Source organism: Molothrus ater, chromosome 8 (genome assembly GCF_012460135.2).
Source record: "Molothrus ater isolate BHLD 08-10-18 breed brown headed cowbird chromosome 8, BPBGC_Mater_1.1, whole genome shotgun sequence".
Lineage (NCBI taxonomy): Eukaryota > Metazoa > Chordata > Aves > Passeriformes > Icteridae > Molothrus > Molothrus ater.
In genome coordinates this window covers 35,989,745-36,011,765 of record NC_050485.2, presented here as the reverse complement: position 1 = coordinate 36,011,765, position 22,021 = coordinate 35,989,745, and the positions used below count along the sequence as shown (strand labels likewise).

Here is a 22,021-nt window from a genome sequence, read left to right as displayed (position 1 = left end):
CCCCGACTCAGCTCCGCTGGTTCCCTTGGATCCTGTCACTGGTCACAGAGAGCAGGGGTTGGTGCTGCCCCTCCACTGCCTCTGAGGAGGAAGCTGCAGAGTGCAATGAGGTCTCCCCTCAGACTCCACCAGGCTGAACAAACCAAGGGACCTCACCCAGTCCTTATATGGCTTTCCCACTAGGCCTTTACCATCTTAGCTCATAGTGTTATTTCTGTTCACAAATATACATAAGAAAAGTTATAGTAGTTTCTTTGAATAATGTGTTTGAATTGACTTTCAAGCTAGAATCTTTTCCCTGTTACATTTTCTGTATTGTCTTTCTTCTGTGAGCACATATGCAGAATAACTGGTCAGTGGTCACTTTTAAACTTCATACATGTTTGAAACATCCAATGTCCAGTTATGTTTCTAAATTAACAAACTATTCTGTTATGTTTTGTGAATCTCAATCAATATTTGCTGTTTTCTTCTTGGATCTTGCTAACTTCTTTGAAGTTAAAAATGGTGCCAGATTGTACAGTCCTGGCTTGGTTCCTTGTGTCATTTGTTGTAATGGTCTTTTAAGATCCACTTCGCATCAGTTGTAAAGTTTTTCACTGCTGTGTTCCTAGATGATTTATGAAAGTATGAGTGGCACAACATCTCATGCTGTGTGACTAAGTAACCATCATTCACTTAAAAAAGATAAATTTGTCCTTATTTTGATTTCCATCCTAAGGAATCCTTCTTAATTAAGATGCTTGTGTTCTTTAGGGCCAAATGCAACTTCTCTACTTTAGTACATATTTCATCTCTGTTTTTCTCTTTATCCAGGCAGTTCCCATTTATTGCTCAGTACCCTTTTTATGGCACCCCAGAGCCCAGTAAATCAGTCCCAATTCTCTTGGAGATTTTAGTTTCTCTTTTCTAGCATACTGTAGAGAACCCCTCTGGTGTCATCCCATTCCTGCTCATTCAGCTCCACCTTGGCTTTCCTATTTGCACTGCATCCTTCTCATACGCTTTCAAAAATCCCTTTATAATACTATCTCTCCCATCTTCTTTACACTGTGCCTTCAGGAATTTGTACATACTGACGAGATCTTCCCTGAGCTGCCTTATTCAGGCTCAACAGTCTCAGCTCTCTGTCTTTCCCCACAGGAGAGATACTTCAGCTCTTCCTTGACCTTTGCAGCTCTGTCTTGGACTCTCCACAGCAACCATGTCTCTGCCACTGAGGAGCCCAGAACTGGGAACAGTGTTTGTCACCAATGCTGAGTAGAAGGGGAGAGATCACATCCCTCAGCCTACTGGCCGCACTCCTCCTAAGGCATCCCTGGGCACTGTTCAGCCACCTTTGCAGCAAGGGAACGCTGCTGGCTGGTGTTCTTTGCCTTGGTCTCCACCAGGATGCCTAGTTCCTCCTCTAAAGAGCTGGTTCCCAGCTCCTTTAATGATAAAAAGGGCATGCCTGTCACAATTTTCTGTTGCCAAACTCCTGTTGGAGTCTTTTTGAAGAAAATAATTCCTCAAGATTGTTAATGGGACAAATGAATATAACTTTTTTTTTCCTGCTGGATTTGCTCTTGGATATTTCTGAACTTTCTTTGCTGAAAGCTTAAAAAGTATGCAGCTTTCTAGTTTTGGAAAAATTCAGTCCCGATAATTAATATTTGGCAGAAATAAAGTAAGTTGAAAATACAGTCTTAAAATTTAAAATCAGGAAAACTTATAAATAGGCTATCAACCAGGTTTTAGTTATTCTGTTTCTATATCAACAACTTATTTTGGCAGTATATTTTAGTTGAGATTGGTCTGAAAATAAAATTTATGAAATATCTTCATATTGAAATAGCAAAAAAATCTTCTGATTTATAAAATCTATATTCAAATTGCACTTGCTTTTCTTTGTTGTGTTCTAGGAAGAGTTTGAAAAGTTTGTGCTGTTTTTTATGAAGGCAATAGATTTTGCAACCCATGAAAGAAGGTAGGCTCTACTGACAGGATTAACTCTAAATCCCAGGAAATGCTACTGATCTGTCTTTTCAATTGTTTGTCTTGATTTTCATTAGGTAGCATGGAGTTGTGTTGTTTGGGTTTTTCCTTTTGATTTTTCCTTCCATTTTGTAACTTCTGTTACTGCTGTGTGTGCTGTGACAACATAAGGATACTGCAGTCTTACATTGACAGAATGTAAAGTCCTGTTTAAAGCTGTTAAATATCTGAGCATTTCTTACCCTTTTATAGTTATGATCTGTAGAATGAAAGCAACATGTTAGCTTATTTTTAAGTGGTTAATTATTAAGTAGAGTATAGTTGCAAGAGTTACCATATTCTTCTCGTGTTGTATTTGTCTTCTCAGTTCTTAGTCATGATTGCCTCCAATGAAAAGTCAAAGTTGCACTTTTTAACTTCTTAGAAGTGTCTTACTCAAGCTGTAATTTTATGTTTATTCAAGTTCATGAAATACTCGATTTTTTTTCATTCTTGTTTTTTCAGGTATTTTTTTTTGGTATATAATGCCTCAGTTCTTTATTGGCAACTTGTGAGGCCATTTCTTAAGCCTGGATTCCGCTATTGCCTTATTCCCAGCCTTTCACAGATTGTTACAGCATTAAACCAAATTGAAGAGCAAGACAACGAATGGCGAGCAGAACTTATGATGTGAGTTTAATTGTATTTTTTCATATGGGCATTCTGTAGTCCTTTTGGGACTGCTACCTGAGGTAGCCTTTAATAAGGTATATTTCACTGGTAATGTTGTAGATGTATTTGTTGTGAAAAGTTTAATTAATAACTTTTTAAAGAGACATAAATGTACTGAATGTAAAAAGGTGCTTCATTTCTATCTTTATTTTAAGCTTGAAGTTTTAGTGACAGAGACAGCAGCGCCCTAGATTGGATCTGAATTTTCACAGTAATTTTGGATGTAGTGTTTGAGTCATTGATAGTAACTGGAAATAAATGGTGTATAAATAGCAATGTATTACCATTCTCACATTTCCTGAGCAAAGCTGGAGCATAAACCTTGAGATAATTGTACTGAAAACAACATTTTTATGTGCAAAAGGAGGACTGTCTAGGTAATTTTTCAAGGTCCCACAACTTCTGGCAGAGACGTTTTGATCCCCTGTTCAACAGACTGATTCCAGCTCCTCTTGCACTCCTACCATAGTTTTTTCCCTTTCTCTTAGTGAAATAGTCTGTTTCTGTGGTCTGTGACTGTGGTTTATTGCTATGTAGCATTTTCTTTATAAACTGAAACTGGAGGGAATTAACAAAACATTCCAAGGGGTGTGCTAAGGACTATCTGTAACACCATGCATGCAGTTTCCTGGTATCAAACTCTTGCTGGGGTATTGATGAAAACAAACAAATGCACACAGTGTGTTTGTGTTATAAAACTAATGGTTGTATTTTTTTAAAGTGGTATTTATTCATAATTTTTTTTTAAATTATGATTATTGTGGTTGTTAATTTATGTTGTGGAGTCACAGGCTCTTTTTCAGTCAAATCAGATAAAGTATAGAAAATCCAGTAGATATGTTGCTGTTTCCAGTGTGAATAGTTTTCTTTTGCTAAATGGCTTTGAAATACTAGCCTTTCCCGTAGTTAAGGGAGAATCTTACAATACGTCTCACAGAAATGTTTTTTTCATACACTTTTAAATAATGAATCTTTTTAATTCCAGGTATCTTGTTGAGAAAAGTTTTCACAAAACAACTCCAAATTTTCCAAGATTCTTATTGTGATCTTCACTAAATATGTGTATATATCTGGAAGAAGTAAAGATGTAGAAATTAGAGGGTCTCTTTTGTTTTGAGTCAATGCTTTATAGCACTAATTGCTTGTACTGCATTTAGAAGTGGTATCTTGAATACAAAGAGTGTTAAAAAATGTAACTAAGGATTATTTTGGAAAGTGTTAATAAACATTTAATACATTTATTTGATCTGCAGAAATTTACTTGAGTGCTTCCTCGACGCTTCAAAACTGAAAGAAGCAAAAGAGTTTTCATCTACTGCAGCAGTCTTTATTAAGGAAAATGTTCCGGATAAATACTCTCAAATATTTTCTTTAATGGTAATGCTGAAAAATATTTTAAATTCCCACTAAGACAGAAGCTCTCTCTACATTTCATAAGATCATAGTTATAATTGTTATATGTTTTCTTCATTTAAATTTTGTGATCTACCAAACAATTCAGTAGATATGCAGAGATTTTCACTAATTGTATATTTTTGATACTATAAGCTAAAGAGCTCCTTACTACTTCTTGTTTTTTTGACACATCATAATATAATGGGGATAATTGTGGCCAATCCTAAAAATTCTGTTTGGTACTAATTACTATTGAAAGAGAAGGTGTAGTAAGGGAAATTTAACCTGTGTTATGCCACTGAGGGCATATTTAGTATCTGTTTAGTATTTCTCATGCTGATAAATACTTCAGTGATTCAGCTTGAACCCTTCAAATAATTCTGAAAATTGGAGGATATGACAATAGTTCTCATTTCTTGCATGCCCTTAATTTAGGAAATTAGAGGGCAAAGACAAATATGGCAAAAGCAGAAAAAGGCAAATAAAACTCAGAAGTTGTGTGCAGGCATATTTTCTTTCATTCTGCTACACTGTCAGTTGTCTTCTTCTCTCTACTCCGCAACCACTGCATTCCAAAAGTGTATGTTTATATTACAAATTTCTCTAACATTTGAATTAAGAGAACCAATAAGCAGCACTCCAGAGGTGTGATAATAATGAAAGAATCACCCTTCATTACAAAAGCTTGAAATTGCTTTTGTATTTTGATAAGAATTATTGAGCAGAGCCATTTGACAATGTCCTTAAAGAGAAGAATGAAGTAGTTCTAAAACTTGCTTGGGCTGCAGAAGTATGATCCAAGCTATTGAGTGCTTTAGTAGCAGCATACTGGAGTCCTGCAAAACTTAAGTGTTCCAGTACAGCTTAAGTAATCAGTTTTGATAGGTGTGGGCAGTCAGTGTGAGAGTCAAAGGAAATGATCTGCACACTACTGATGTGTAACTCTACAGCTAAATTGAAGTAACTGCAGCTTATTGTAATGTCTTAATAATATTTTTTTCCCTGCCTATAATCTATAGGTACAGATAAAATTTGTTTGTCTCAGCTGGATGAGATGATTTCAGAATGAGTTCTACCACAAGGTGTTAAAAATGCATTAATTAGGATTCTAACTCAGAAGGTAGTTCCACATTTATATTTCTGCTTATAGTTCTGATCCTGACTCTTGGAAGGTCAGTATAGCTCAGCTGGATGATCTTTGTATTATCTATGCAGAACAACATAGATTATCATAGCAGCCACATTGCCCTTAAAGTCTATGAAAACAGTCAACATACCTGCTTTATTTTAGCCCTGTTGAGTGTTGGTCCTTTGCTAATTTAATCAAATAATTATTAAATTGTTATTTTATAGGTGTATCACAAACTAATGGATATTCCCCAGGTAGAGGAGGAGATACAAAATTCCATCTGCCTTTCAGTTATTTATAAAATGCAGGTGTTAAAGTTGTAAGTATGAAAATGTATCCTTTCACTTGTACTTTGATGCTGCATGTTACAGAGCTAGGATCAGGTTCTGGGATCCCATATGCTTGTAGAAAAAATCAGCTGCAGGATTTAATTCCTCAAAAGGAAAATCATGACAGTTTGGGCAGTAACAGCCAAGTCTGTCTAAACAGTCTCATCAAAAAAGTGAGCTAGCTCTTTGGGAATGTAGGGATCAGTGTGTTGTAGAGATATTGCCAGGAGAAAGAATTTTGGAGTCTGAAAGACATTTTAATATCAAATGGACTGCAGTTCCATCCCCAAGCTGTGTACAAGAAAGTAAAGATGAAGTGGGGAAATCACCTAAAATACAATGTACAAATCATGGAGCATAATGCTTTTAAAATTCTTTAAATTTTAAAGGTATAAGAAAAATTTGAAAATTAGACTGCATAGCAAAATCTCATGTAATTTTTTTCAGTGTCTCAAGATTTCCCCATTTTAAAAATATTGATTCTTTTCTTACTAGCAGTGGATTAATCTATACCGACATTATGGAAAAGGAGTATTACACACCTATTTTTTTTTCTTCTGAAAAAAAAAAATTCTGTCTGAAATATTAATTCACATACTGAACTTAGGTTTTATAGATTTTTTTTTCTTGATATTTCAATATCCAGGTAGGCCACTGATACCTTGGAATAAGAGTCATCCATTCTGAAGTTAGGAGAGTTATTTCAATTTATTAATGCAATAACATTTCTCACAAAAAATTATGACCCTCATATTCCTCATATGTTGCAGGCAGTGGGACACAAATGTATTTCCAAGTGATGCCACCAGAAATCTGAATTCTTTATATGTGCTTTTGAAACAATATGATGTACCTCCAGCATCTGTTCTCAATGTGAAGTGAGTTTTATTTGCCACAGCCCCTTGGAAATTGATGATGAAGCTGATCCTGCTTCCATTGAAGTCTGTCAAAATTCCTGATGACCTTGCAGAGATTGCACTCCTACTTAGTTGTTTGTGTTGTGTTAACACATAGGTCATCTTAATAAAGGACAAAATCTTATTAAGCTTTATGACAGAACCCAAGATTAAATATCTTTCTCCATGCAGCTGTTTGTATAATATGATTAAATCTTTCCATAATAATTTATTTTTGATAAAACGAGATTTTTAGAAGGTCTTAAAATTGACACGTACTTTTCACACTGTAGTTAATTTTTAACTTTTCCTGGGGCCTTCCAACTCTTCAGCATAAGTTTGAAATACTAAACTGACGACTATTCCAGTAGTTAGATCACAGCTGTTACATATGGAAGTAATATTACATTTTTACTTGTTAAGGTAAACACTCTTTGACAATATTCAGGTATCTTATCAGTTCTCCTGTTCCAGACAGTACATTATGCTCATCTGGTTATTTATAGACCTCCAAACAGTTACAAAATAGTCTCCATCTCTGTTTCTGTGTTCTTAGTTCCTGGGTAAGAGATTGATGGATTTAATGGCTATGTGGGCCAGTTCATTGAATTGCATTTCCAAAATTTTCTGCAATCTGAAGTTTCTTACTTCACCATGTCTGTGCTTCATGCATTTAATTCTGTATTTCTTGTATTCTGTATTTCTTCTGTATTTCTTCTTCAGGGACTGTTTGTGCAGACTGCGAAGGAGTATGCTAATTATTTTCCATAAACAGATTAACTTTTGTATTTTTCATGTAGCCAACTTTGAACTCTTTCTTTTTTCCTAGTTAACTGTGAGCATTACTAGTATAATTATAATAATGATAGTTATAATATTTAACATTATAATAATAATTCCTCTAATATTCATATGACTGCAAGGTTTTCAGATGCATTGCACAGTTACTTTCAAAGAGTGTTTTTTTTAATTCCATGGAAGAGCAATATCAAATTCTCTGAATTTTTTTTTTTGTATTTTTGAAGGATTCCTTTGATTCTGGAATTAGCTCGTTTTTCTCTGAAAGTAAACTGCACTGACCTTGCAGCTCGTTGTATACTTGATCTGAAGAGCACACCAATTACTGTAAGTTTTAATTATGTGGGTTTGGATTTTTTTTACACACACACCCACACTCCCACACTCCTTTTGTGTTTACATTTAAAAAATAGTAGTAATGATTCTACGGTATTCTGTCCATCTGTGTATTGTTTATATATTCATTGATATATAATTATTGTGATACTTGATTTCTTCCTAAACTAGAGAAGTAGATGCAAGGTCAGAAAGTAGGCTGTGGGTAGACTAGGGTAATTAGCAGTGCAGTTTATTTTGGCAAATAAATATTAACTGTAAATTTTTGCTATGTTTTTAAAATGTTACCTATGCAAGAGTATGATTAGAAGTTAAACTCCAATTTCTATTATAATGATCCCACTTAGAGTTACTCATAAAATTTAAGTTATCCTCACAGAATTTTTTTTTTGAATTCCAGGTGTCTGATTCAGGCCCATTATTCTGAACATTTCCTGAAAGTCTAAAATCATATACAAATCCATAGCATTCCACTGGAAGATGTGTTTAAATCCCCTAGATCAAAGATTCACAAGGATTTAATCTAAGTATTTGTGTAGACGGTAGTGGGGAATATCTGTTGTGTGGCAGCAACAGAGAAACTTGGTTTCTATTTCAACGCTCTCCATTGGAGTTAATGTGTTTTTAAGTGACCATCTGATTGCTCACCATCACTTGACAGTGATTTCTTGTTATAGTAGAGTAAGGAAAATCTTATGTCAAAATGTCAGTTCCTTGTCTTTTTCCAAGTACTGGCAAATTTCTCAATCATAACATGAATTCCATCTCGATGTGTATTTGTCATTAAGTTTTTCATGATCTCTTTTCTCTTTTCCAGTCATGGGGATGTTCAGTTACCAACGGTCATGCTGAGTGATTTGATAATAGCTCATAAAGAATTAGGAATGGAGAGGCTGTCTAAATTTGCTTACTACACCAATTTAACCCAAATACAGCATAACTTAGGTGTTTCTATGATCCATACATAGAATTTATATGATTTAATAGTCAGCTCTTTCCTAAGCTGTTAAAAGTCTAAGCTCATTTTTCACTTAAAAGTTTCACTGCCCGTCAAGCTGGATCCTTTCTGTCTTGACTCGTGCCTGTTTATTCCAAGCATGTGTCTTTTTAATAACATTAATGAGTAAATAGAAGAAGGCAGATTTAAATCAGATATTGTGAAAATAGTATTGCTTGTGATAGTGGTGAGGCCTTGGCACAGGTTGCTCAGAAATGCTGTGGCTGCTCCATGCCTCGAAGTGTTCAAGGTCAGGTTGGATGGGGTTTGGGGCATATTGGGATAGTGGAAGGTGTCCCTGCCCATAAGCAGGGTGTTGGAACTGGATGGGGTTTAAGGCCCCTTCCAACCCAAACCATTCTGTGATTCTATGATTCTATTAGAACTGAAATCAAATTACAGTATAGGAGGAATCAGGTGTACACTGTTTTTCTTACTGCAAATTCTGGCAATGAGCAGCTTAAAAATTATTTTGCATCTTCCAGTGAGTATTAAGGGACTGCAGTTCAAACAGCAAATTCCATTCCCTTTGTATCATTGCAGTTAACTCACTAGTATAGTGGGATTTTCAGTAGGAAAGTACAGTGCTGTGTTACTGTAATTGCATGGGTTTAACCTTTATGGTATTTCTTTTTAATTAATAAAATTAGCATTTTGTGTATTAATACTTTGTAGGAGCAAGGGAAACTTATTGAGATAGAATGTCTGGAATATGAATATGAAATGAAGAAAGATGGCACTGAAATTGTGACTTATACCAAAGGAGTTGTTGAGGTACATTCTTTAACTTTGAGAAAAAAGTAAAAGTTTTAATTTGTTAAATGTGGAATATTGCATTTGACTGTGTCTCTTAATTACATTATACTGATAAGGAATTCTTTTAACCTTTATACTCTTTTAAATTGGACTTCTAATAAGCAAACGGGGAAAAATAAACCATAGTTGTGTGTTGCTCCCTCAAGTTTTCTGTCTGACTGTAAAGGTTCATAATATATTGCTTTCCAAGAGCAAAGATGGTAGCATTGAGGCATGTTTTCACATTTTGCCTTTATGGGACCTCTTTTCAAGGAATATCTTGGGTTGGAAAGGACCACTAGGGATCATTGAGTCCATCTCAACTGTGACTGCATGTTATGGTCAATGTAATACAAATTCTTACGTCAGAAATGTGGATTGTTCCTGATCACACTGGGAACGGTTTTCTTGAATTTCTGTGGTTGGTTGGCTCAATTGTAATTCAGACCATCAAAGTTAGAAGCCTAAATATCAATATTATTAATGGTTAGAGAGATTCCTACAATGAGCAGTTTAGACCAGTTGTTAGAGTCACCTTAAGTTCCTTCAGTGGGAAGTAGGAATATGTTTAATGGAACTTGGTAGCGCAAAGACTTACTCCTATCTAGGACTATAATAATTTTGGAGTTCAGAAATTCCACTCACCTTTTGAAAAAATACCCTCTTGTTAATGAATTCTTCATTATATGAAGCACTACTAATAGTAAAATGTAAAACAAGATATTTAGGGATTTCTAATTTTTAAGTCTATAGTGTATTCAATTGGAGAGGGATTTCGTTTGACTTTTTTTCCTGATTTTTTTTTTTTACTTGCATAACCTCTAAAAATAATGTAATAAATGACAAGTCTGTTACTGTAGGTAATATTGGCTTCTAGATTTAATAAGAACCAAGTTTAATTGACAGTATGGCAAATTCCAGTAATAATATTTATTTTTTCCTCTTTGGTACTGCATCTGTAGCTGAATGTCAAAAAAACCCCAAAGTGGCTAAACCTTCTGAATTCACAAGTATTCACAATCATCAATTTTTGTTTATCATAAGAATGGGGAGTAGCTGACAGACTTCTGCCAGAAATACATGATAGCAGCCTGGAGCATCTAAAATAAATACTTCCCAAAGTTTGCTGACTGAGGGACTGCTTTCTACTGAAAACAGTCCTAAGATTAAAATTTGAAAGAACATGTAAGAAATTCTATTTATTAATGCCATGGTGCTAATTAATTCTTCATGTATGTAGGCTCAGCTGAAATTGGTCAAAAATCTTGAATTAACATTAAAACGTGCAGTTCAGTTGGGAGATCCTGGTGTGATTCAGGTTGTTTGTGCAACCCAGTGGAATCTGTGCTTACCACTACTACAACACAATTTGCATCAACATGTGCGAAAGCCATTGATCTCCGTTGCTGATGTCCTTGAGGAGATTGACAGGTAATTTTCAATGCTGTATAGTATTTTGAAAGGTCTCAAAGCATCAAACTCATTTAAAACCTCAAGTTCTGTGATATAAAGTGTCTTCGAGAATTTTCCACTGGCTTGTAATAAATGCGTGCCTGCATGTTGCATACATTTCCCTGTTAATCATTTAAATATAGGTTCCTTTCAGGCACAATCTTACACTGTTTAATGGCCTGTAACAAATATTGAAATATTTGAGGAATTTAAAAATACTCTAATTAATCAAAATTCTGTGAGAAAATTCCAAAGCTGCAGTATAAGTGTTGGACTGTGGTCTAGATTCTTGTGTTAACATTGCTTTTGTTGGTTACAAAAATAAAATTTTAAAAATTGCTTCTGAAAAAACATCATGGCTTCTATATTATATGTCAAAAAAGACTCTTGCAAGATACTACTTTTGTATCTTTGATGATACTTCTTTTTAATTAAAAAACCTCCTGTATTAACAAAACATTTTTTTTTTAGGGTACATTCTTCTATTTGCTATTATGCTGTATTTAACTTTAAGTGCCTAAATATTTTCACATTTTTTGTTAATTTGAGTCTACAAGTAAACATTACTATTTGGTACTTTGTTAAGTTTGGACCTGTGCATTATCTGACTTAAGAACAAGGATCAGAACCTTTGCAGTAGAGCGAGTTGCAATTGACACAATCTGCTGTTTGAGCAGGACAGTGGGTGGTTTCTGCTGCATGTATTGCACAGGAAGGTGAGGAATCTAGTTTCAGTGTTTTAAAAATTTGTTTCCAGTTGTATAAAGAGTGGATATACACATGCATGAAAGCACTATATTATATTGCTGTACTGTTATTCTGTTTCCATATAGAGAATTCAAGATCAGCATAGGCAACTTTGAAATTTGTACTAAATGTTAGTAATGGCAGTTTTTCTCTAAAAGCCTGCAGGGAGATTTTGGAGAGATGAGGGTTTGAGAGTTTGTCACATGTATATTCTTAACAAGCAGACTCAGCAGACTCAGCCTCAATTCTGATGTGGTACTGTCTCTAGAGATTGAATGAAGTAATTTGTGTCGATTAATTTGCCTGTCTTAATTTTTGGTTTGATAGCAACATTAATTGTGGCTACTTTGGTCCACAGGAAAAGGATGCTCAGTCAGGCCGGCTCTGATGTGGACATACATTAGTCCTATGGCATGATATTGAATAGACTTGAAAACCTTTCTTCTCTCTCTTTTTCATAACATTGCTTAAATTTATCTGCTTTTTTGTTTTTCTTCCTAAAAATAATCAGTAGTAGTATGTAGAGGTCTGAACTGTCATGACAGCCTCCTGGAGCAGGTGATGGATAGGGAGCTGGGCGTACCTGAGACTGGAGACCGTGCAGTTTTTGGTGAAGATACGCTGGCTTCATAGAGTGAAGTCAACAACACCTGGGTAGAGACCATACTTAGAGTGAATGTGTATGCCTGAGGTGAGCCCCATCTTTGAAAGAGCTGAGCAAATATGACCAGGGCTAAAGTTTCAGGAGTATTAGCGTCTACTTTAATGTTAGGAGCAGAGAGTGAACTTCTGTCAAAAGTCCGTATTCAGCACATTATAGTTTCTCTGTCAGTTAACTACTTTTGAAAACCTCTTCACCTGATTTGCATGTCTAAGCAGTACTGAAAAAGAGTTCTACAGATATATAAAGACCAGTTAGTCTACAAGATACATTGCATTCTCCTGCAGGGTAAGTGAAAATAATATGCAGTTAAATTTTCTTATTAATTTCTGTTAAAAAGGCATGATAGTGAAAATTAAAGCAACGAGTCAGTTAAAAAGACAATATCAGTTTTAATACTGGAGTCACTTTTAATTACTGAGTTTCACCTTCGAGTGAGTTTTAGGTCTAAGAATTTTAGTGTACCTTATTTTAACAGTTTACACTTAAATTTGTAATCCTTAGCATGCTGATTTTGTTGCGTTGTCAAGTTCATATGGAAATAGCTCGTATTGAAGAAGATGGGGATAGACTAGAGGCTGCTCTGGAACATTTGCAGAAAGCTATGCACCTGAACAACAGTGGGCAGTATCAAGAACATCTGAGACTGAGTTTTAACCGCCTTCGTTTGAGTGCTATGCTGTACGAGTCACCTGAGCGTCTAGAGGATCAGGCGGTAATGCTGATTGAACAGGTAAGCATGGAGAACAAAGTCTGTAGCTGGAATAGGCTTGCTTATTACATTCCAGCAGAGGAGAGACAGCTGTTTAGTAGAACTGCGTATTAGTAGAGCCAGCATCAGTTTGTTTTCAGCAAACTGTCTTTGCTTTGTTGCCTTGACGTGGTTGTGCTGCTTCACAGTCTGAAGATCATAGTAAAGGATTTTTTTCCCCATTCTTTCAAAGCTTATTTCTTGGGAAAGGCAGGGAGCTGTTAATTAGCAGAAATATCAGCAAAAAAAGAATAGCAGTTGTCAATAATTAGGATTTCATTGCATGAAACAGTTTTATTTAATGAGAAGCACAGTGTTCAAATTGCTAAACATCCTTGCTGGCTATAAGTCAATATCGTGTGGTTCTCACAAATGCCACTAAATAATATACTCTGCAGTCACAATATGGGCATTGTCAAGAGTGACCGCATCTAATTCTGTTGTGCTGCCTTAACACCTCAATAAAAATCATACTGGCAACTGCTTGTTTTCCTGGTTCAAATGCTTTTCCATGCAAGCTTACTCCGTTTAAATGTTGCTTCAAAAAAACCATGCCTCCTCTGACTTTGGTTAGTTCTTAGCAGACCAGGATCTTTTTCTATTTTATAGCAATTCCTAGCCACTGCACACTGGATATGTTACTGTTGGTTGTGAATAAATTCTGTTCTTTGTTTGTTTGGAAAGGTATAACATAATGTCAGGTTATATACTGAGGAATATACTGTAAAGATTCATGAGAAGCAGAAACAGCACATCGTATTAAATTATCTGTGGTGTAATCATGAGTATCAACACAAGTTCCACATTCACTTTCAATGACAGTCATGCTGTAGAATGATGTGTAAGATACCTAAAGATACACAAGTCTATGGGTATTTTTTGGTAGTTGCAAATTATATGATGTATATTCTGTTACGTTTAGTAAATAAGATCTAGTTGGAATATAAAATGAGCCTTGTGACAATGAGTTCTTTTCTTTATGCAGGCTAAAAGGGGAAAACAAAAGGATAATATGAGGAAAAAGAGATCACTTCTGGTAAATGCAGGTCTTGCATTAGCTCCTGACACATTCCAAATAGTCCTTGACAGTGAAAATGAAGCTAAAGGTAAAGTATGTGCATGTGACTAAAAGTTACTAACTTTGCTTTGCACACTCTTAAAGGCTGGACATTGCATCTGATGGCAACATATAGGGAATATTACAATACAGATGAAGTGATAGTTCTGCCGCATTCTGTGGCAGACTTCCTATTATTTTCATTAGGGATAAAAAAGTTGTATGGTGATACTGGAAAAGGTGTTAATTTCCCCTCCAAATTGCTCTGAATCCTACTGTTGTGCTGTAGTGTGCTGTAAGTAGTTCTATTTTCACTAAGTACCATTCCTGAATGTTTTTATAACCAGGGTCATTTTTAAGTGGTGTTTTCAGAAATTTCACGCAATAATACCTGGTGTAATTAACACTTTTTGTAATTAACACTTTTTAATTATTCTTTCTATATTGTAATTGTTATTCTCTTCTAAAATCTTGCCTTTGAGAGCTCTAGTTTTGCACAGGGATTTAGATGTGAATTAATTATTTACTTTCTAAAACATGCAACATAAATGGATACATTCCTTATGCCTCAAACAGAAAAACAAAATCAGTTTGTGATTATACAGCGCCTGGTTGAGGAAGAGTGGACAGGGAACACTCTTACCAGATTGCCTTAACTGTTTTGTACTATATTGGCAATAAATCAAGTATGTGTATGTGACTAATTTACTAACTCTGAGTAAAACCAGTGTACTCCTGCAGTAGAGATTATGCTGGAGGAAGGGAATGCTACAGAAAGAGTCCTGTTGCTTCCAGAGCAGCCTGTGTGTGCTGTGGAACACCATGCTGTCTGTTCAGCCAGGTCACAAAGTTCACCTTTCATATCCCCATTTCAAACTTGATCAACTAATCACTTAGAAGCCAGAGTCATATTTACAGATCAACCGTTCGACTCTGTGCAGTCCTTTTAAGAATGTGAAAACTATACTGCTGGAAAACATTTTCATAGATTATTTAAAGTGATAAAATTTATCATATTTGTGAAACGAAGAGAATTAAAACATCTCCTTGCTGTTAAATTTTAACTTAACAACTGTACAATTACTTTTGAGATTCCTCTGAGAATAAATCTGAGCACACATTAGCCTTCCAGGCTGAATTTTTAAAATGAGTGAGATTATTACAACATTGAAGCTATTACAAGACTTCTTTTGACATAATATTTATATTATTTTGTTCTGAAAAAATTCAGTTGTTTCTTAGGCTGTCATCCAAGCAGTGAGTTTTTGCTTTTTCTATGACTTAAGTTGCCACAAGCTTATACATGTGCATTGAAGGAGTAAGAAAATACATATGCAAATTTATTATATTAAATGTACATAGGACAGAACATCAGATTTATATAGTTATTTTTTCTTTTCAGTTGCATGGAAAAACTTTCTGTTTTCAGCATGAGTGTGTACTTTATACACATGGTTCACTTGCTCTTGAATGAACCTAACTGGAGCACTACATGTCCTGTCAGAAAAGTAGTCTATTTGAGATATTTGGACACTAAACAAGCATAGATTAGTTTTGGATGGGACAACTGTATTTCAAGATACAGGAAAAAACCAAAATAGATGTTGGTAGAATACATGATTTTATGTTCGTTGGCTGGTTTGAGGAAAGCTTGAGGAAATGAGAAAAGGGCTGGATTTTGAGTGTTTCAGCAAGGAATTATGGATCTATTTCCTTGCCATTCTTGTAGATTTTAAAATTTCTAATCTATAAAAAACTACCATTAATTTTTATTTCTTCACCAAGTTTTCTCAGGTAAAAGTAATAGTCAAATAAGCTACCTCTGTGCAAAAGCCCAACATCATACTAAAAGTGTGAAGAAAGTCGATGAACATTTGAAACACTTAAAAAATGGAAATAGCAGAGAAAGGTAATTGCTACAGACCAGAAGTGTCTCTTTCATCTTTTGTAGAAGTCTTTAAGAGGAAAGGTTCTGTCTCTGAGGTTTTTAGTGGATGGCACCTTGTAAGAGGTTGAATATTTCAGCCTCTGGCAACATATTGAAGCGTGTGTATAGTTTTGTGTTCAGAAAGCTCTGTTATATTTCCATGCTATGCAGAATTTTATTCTTTCCCTATTTCTAATCTGCTTTCTCACATGCACACTTAAACTCACCTGTTCTATTGATGTGAGCCCAACATACAGAGGGATGCGTGGATTAAGGCTTGTACTTGATGAAGAATTGATACTTGCAAGTGTCTTTTTAAGTCCTTGTACCTAAGAAGCACATCATGTACTACAACTTTTTTGGTTAAAAAGCTAAGTAGTTCATTCTGAGAGTCAGAAAGATTAATCTCTAGAAAAATGACAGGTTTCATTTTTATATATAATTTTGTCATTCTTTAGTTAAAAGGATGTGTCTACCTTTTTGCTGCACTAAAAATTCCTGTGCTGAAATTTAAAGGCAGTTGTTTTTTTAAAGGTTCTAAATCCAGACTAGTTTTCAAGACTTATTTTTAAATTCTCAACATTAGTTTTGAAATATTTAGTTTACTTTATGAGATAGAAAATGAGGGTTGTCACACGTGTTTTGAAACTTAGGTAGAATTACCATCCAAGAGAAGAATTCTGTCTCTTGGTATGCTGAAGAGATTATTTTTAATAGATAAAGTAATAGTGTTACCTTTGCTACTGACAAGAAGTCTTCCATTTATTAATTTTGATTAGATGTAATTTTTTTTCCTGGTGGCCATCATTATTGACAAGATTATTTTTGTCAGTCCTGAACTGTGGAACCTAATCCTGCTTATTAACTAATTTTATTTATGCTTTTTCTTTGGTAGAATTATACTTTGGGCAGATTTGGCAAAAGTTGCATGTAAACAGGAAGTGTGGGATGTCTGTCGTGCAGCATGTAGATTTTGCCTCTTGTATGATGATATTTTGTCTAGGGAGGCAACAAAGCATAAACAAAGTAAGTGACAAATCATTTTCAATCTTGTAAGGAACTTTTTAATAGTTTATTTAAGTTACTAAAAGGAGACAGACAATATTATTTTATTTCCTCCCATTCCCAAAGTTCCCTGAGTTTCTTTTCTGGCACTGCATGTTGGCATACATGTTGAACTTCCAAATCTAGAAATCAGTCATTACATTTTTTTTGTAGAAGCCATACTCTGCTGTCAGAAGTGTTTCACCAGTGCTGTAGAGAAGCACTTCTGTGAAATACATCTGCCTGTCTTAAGAACACAGGCAAATTCCCTCATGGTCATCTAGGTCCATATCATTCATGTCTGATGGAGCTGAAGAAAAATGGGTTGTAAGTCACATTGTATGAGGCTCACATGTTAACATTTTCTACCCTTTAATCCCCTATTAGTGAGTGTTTCCTCTGAGGTATCCAACATTGTACCTTGTTCCTTAAGGGTCTGCTGGAAACCTAGTGCATGTTAAGAGTTTTTAACTTGGGGCAAAGCACTTTCAAATCCCTCTCTGCTTACTGGCTTTTAAAGTTGTTAGGGAATTTGTAAATTCATATTTAAGAATAGATGAAATGGTTTTTCTTTTCACTAGCTAAAGTTAATCGAATCTATTCCATATTTTTTTCCAAAGTCCATTTAAAATAGCACATTAATTTGCTGGTTTTCTTTCACAAGTTTTGCATCTTCAGACTAGCCATGTTTAGTCTTTTGTCTTCTTTCCAAACAAAATAAGGGAAAAATAAATACACTTACGGGAAACTGAAGGCAACCATGCACCAAAAGCACGATGAATTGAAACTTGGTAGAATTACAAACTTTGTGTTTATATTAAAACAACCTTAGTCCTTTCTCTTCATTATTAAACTAAATTCCTCTTTACCGATGTGTGCATTACCAGAAAGTCAACCCAGTCCATGATTCAAATGCAAAAAGACTTTAGCCTCTGCGTAATCCAGTTCTATGCTCCACTTCCATTTATGCAGTAAAATTGAACTAGAGGCCATGGAGTCTATTCATCTATTCACACTGAAATTTCAGTATGCATACTATGACTGGAGCAAGTTATTTGCTGCAAATATTGAAGATTATAAATAAATTGAAATGCAGAAAAATCACAGGTAACAAATGCCTCAGCACTGCTTGGGAACAGGTTTTGAGTGCAATAAATGGCAATAATGTAAAAGTTAGTTACTTGAAATAATTAAAAATCTTTTCTTGCTAACTATTCCTTGTGAATTTAAGAATATGTAGGGATTTGTAAATTTAAAAATGAAGACGATGATTTGCATGGAAATAATAATGGGTTTATTTATTTTTAGCACAGAAGAATAAAGCTAATGCAAATGTGATGATGGATGGTCAACGTGGCCGCTCATCGGGAAAATCATTGCTGCCTGCTGAATCCTTTTCTTTTGAAGCAGATTTATTCAGAATACTAGCAGAAATAAGATTTATTAATGCAGAGGTAAATAAATTACATAACTATCATTCATATTTGTTTAGTTTTGTTTTATATACAAATCTTGAAGCACCAGAATTTTGAGTTTAGTTATTTTCTATCTCCATCGGAAGTAAAGGAAGAAGTGGTTTCATGAAGCAACCTTATCAAAATAATGTGTGAAAGTAACTGTAGCTATAGTTTTACTGCAGGTGCTGATAACACTACTTTACAAGAGATTCTACTGTAAATTTTTGACATCTGACATTACATTTCTGGATCCATGAAGTTCCAGCGTAATTGAAAAATTTACATATATAAATTATGGGGTTTTCTCCATGTAATTATTTAGTAAAATTAGCTGTAGACAATTTTAAGCTTATGAAGTACTGAGCATTGTATTTCATATACTTGTACATGCCTGTACAGTATTTGAAAAAACATTATGTGTTTTTTAATTTTTGAAGAGGTAACAGCACTAATAGGAAGAAATAATCTGTTTTTACAATGATAACCTGGGTAGACAATTTATTTCTCTGTGTCTTTTCAGGCAACTGTTCATTTATTAAGACTGCAGGGAGTCAAGCTGAATGATCATGCTGTACCTCCAGAAGCTACATACCAGTGTCATCCAGGACGTGTTTCGTATCTTCCTGACAGTGATCCAGAATGGAAAACATACAGGTACTTTTTTATATCAAGACCAAGGAACTCTTTAACAGATCATTATTATGAGACACTGCTGATAACTGCAAAAACTGTTTCTCCTTAGTAAAATTGTCACCAGATTCTTCATTTTGGTGGGTAGTCATGGGAAACGGGAAAAAGATCTAAAAAATTGTTTGAGATATTTTTCTTAGGTTTCCTTTCATTCTGGAGTGTGCATTTTATTTTTCATTTAACATTTATTTCTCTGAAACTAGAAGCTAGTGTTCCAAGCTGAAAAATAATTGTTGTACATTGACACTTAGATAATTAAATTCTGTATTTAAAAATATGTTTTCTCAAATCCAAAAGGTCTTTTTGTCTTGCTTTTTAGCTCCTATACATATAATGATTTCATAGTACTGAATGCATACGATGAATTATTCCAGTTTTCGAATCTAGTGTGCTCCATCCAATCAACTGAACTGAATTTGGGAGAGTAGAATATAGCAAGCACTGTTTTTTACTAGTCTGACATGATTATTTCTTGTGAAGGAGAAGAAGGAGGAGTGAGATTTCTGAAGATGATGCTTAGACTCTCTGCTGTTCACGTTCATAGTAATACCAGCCTTATTGTTACAGTGGTCATGTCCTGAGAGATCATGATGGCAGAGTCGTGTCCCTAGGTCTGTTCATGAAATCTGAAAATTAAGTAAAGTTTCTCACTCTGTCTGCTTGCAAATGTTCAGTAGAATGGGAAAAATTATAAACTGATCAGAGCCAAGGGGCAAAGAAGATGAGAACTCTGTTCCAAAATTTGCTACTAGCTATTTTTGAGTTTGCCTAATTAGATTAAAAACCTGTAGGAAAAAAAGGACTTTGGTCTGGTACTGTGTCCTGTACCACTGTTGACATAGTAATACCCATTGTCAGTTTGTGCTTTTGACTTCATGACTTTGGAACCATGGCAATTCTGTATGATCATTCAAGACTGTATTTTAGTATTGTTTTTTCAAAGTAATAGTACATTTTGATAATTAAGAAAGAAAACAAATTTATTGAAAGGAAGTTATTGCACAGACTGTGAAGAAAATGTTATTCTATTTAAAAATATTACAGCATTTCAAAGCACCTGGAAGTGTCTTTGAGTGTAACAGCACATGCAGTTTTGAGTAAAAAAGACGTGTCCTTAACTCTTAGATGGCATGCCTCATTCATATCTATGTTCAAGTAGAGCCTTGACATGGTTGTTTGATTTCTAGCACTGATGGGTGGATTCACACACGCATTTAAAAAGCCCAAACATGTGGATGAAACCTGAACCATAGACACTGTTTTTTAAGCTAATAGCATTTCAATGTCAGAGACTACTCATTTTATGTTGGTACTACTTCCTTTTCTGAACCATCTTCTCACTGAAGTAAAATCAAGTCAGTGGATGAGAACTTAATAAATGCAACTAAATTAGTTAATTAAAATTTAATGAAAATTAATTACATTTTTGTTCTTGTTGTTGGTAGTACTGCATATTTAACCTTATGATAGAATTCCTTCTAGTGTTGAAGCTTTGGACTAACAGCTTCCTTATACTAATTTTATAGTTTATGGATAGACAGCTTATCTCAGTATGCTATGGAAAACTTCCAACGTGCAGCTGAAATAGGAGAAGAATTGAATGAAGCCTGGATTGTTCACAATGCTGTCGTGTATATCTTAAATTACAACAGACATGTGATTTCTTCAGGAAGACAGAGGGACATTATTGAGTACCTGCAGACTCTTCTTGGAGCTATCAAGACTGTCAGGCATGACGGGTAAATTGAGATGCTTGGATATGAACATACTCTTTTTTCTAAAACACAGAAAATATTATTGCAAATATTGAAAGTCACTTTGTGCTGTGAAATATTTATTGCTGGCTTTCATTGGCAGTGAAGGAGTCTTGGTGTATATATAGAGTAGCTCAGGAGATAAATTGTGAAAATAAGTGTTAATCCTTTCTGTTTGTTCTTTGTTGCTATACACTGTAAGCCATGATAACTTTAGACCAATAAATATTACTTTCTCTTCAGCGTGGAATAGCAACATGTGCATGCAAAATAGCATTTTGTTAAGTTAGTCAGCAAATTGGGAAAATTCTCTGAGACTCTGTTTGCACAACAGCTCAAAATGCATTTGCCTGCTGTCAGTTCTCTGATCTTGAATTATTTTGTAAAGATACTTCATTGCAAATAGTTCTAACCAGTGTAAGCAGATTACTGCTGGTTCTGAAATACGAGAAAAGAGAAAACAAAAGAAATAAAGGGAATGTGCTCGTTAGTAGACCATGAAAATGGGAACATGGATTCCACAGTGGTTTAGAGAAATCCTGTCCTGCAGTAAATGCAATGAGAGAATGATCAACCATTGTGGAGTAGATACTCTAGTCAAAATCTGACTATAGGACAAATTCCTAGATACTTTGGAACTTCATTGGGACTGGCCTCACCTCTAGGTAGAGTAATGACCAGCAGCAAAGAAGTCTCTTTTAACAGTAGTGGGGAATAAAATTAAGATTTCTCTTTGTGCAGAGATGAAGACTGGTAATACCTGCTTATTTATTTTGATACTTACATCAATATGTACTAGCAATAATCTCTTAGGTATAGTAAGGTTCATGTTTTCTGAAAAAAAAACCCAAAACACCAAAACCCAAAAAACCCAAAAATTTCTGCTTGGCAGTGGATTGGCATGATAACCATAAAAAATGTGAAGGGCTTGGTTTAGGATACTTTTTTAGAAAATAGTTGTTCTTTTCATATGAGAAAAATTGATGTTAACTGAAAATTGATTCTGGGTTTTGTAGTTTTAATCATTATACTGCTTTACCAACATGCAGATTTTTTTGGGTAATAGCCATAATTATGCTTTCTATGAAAAAACTAGATTTTCAAGTAATGCTTACTTC

At 34.7% G+C, this 22,021-nt stretch overlaps 1 protein-coding gene across 1 annotated transcript in view; it reads left to right on the top strand.

Annotated features, from left to right (window-relative positions):
* CFAP46 (cilia and flagella associated protein 46) overlaps positions 1 to 22,021 on the top strand; it is a 71,187-nt gene that overhangs the window by 2,772 nt on the left and 46,394 nt on the right. Inside the window, exons 4-18 of the mRNA XM_036386126.1 lie at positions 1,905 to 1,969; positions 2,482 to 2,646; positions 3,942 to 4,065; positions 5,437 to 5,531; positions 6,312 to 6,419; positions 7,463 to 7,562; positions 9,244 to 9,342; positions 10,604 to 10,794; positions 12,728 to 12,956; positions 13,960 to 14,080; positions 15,817 to 15,940; positions 16,854 to 16,984; positions 18,311 to 18,456; positions 18,980 to 19,113; positions 20,676 to 20,888. Of these exons, the coding sequence (XP_036242019.1) occupies positions 1,905 to 1,969; positions 2,482 to 2,646; positions 3,942 to 4,065; positions 5,437 to 5,531; positions 6,312 to 6,419; positions 7,463 to 7,562; positions 9,244 to 9,342; positions 10,604 to 10,794; positions 12,728 to 12,956; positions 13,960 to 14,080; positions 15,817 to 15,940; positions 16,854 to 16,984; positions 18,311 to 18,456; positions 18,980 to 19,113; positions 20,676 to 20,888 (2,045 nt within the window). The remainder of the gene's footprint in view (positions 1 to 1,904; positions 1,970 to 2,481; positions 2,647 to 3,941; positions 4,066 to 5,436; positions 5,532 to 6,311; positions 6,420 to 7,462; positions 7,563 to 9,243; positions 9,343 to 10,603; positions 10,795 to 12,727; positions 12,957 to 13,959; positions 14,081 to 15,816; positions 15,941 to 16,853; positions 16,985 to 18,310; positions 18,457 to 18,979; positions 19,114 to 20,675; positions 20,889 to 22,021) is intronic.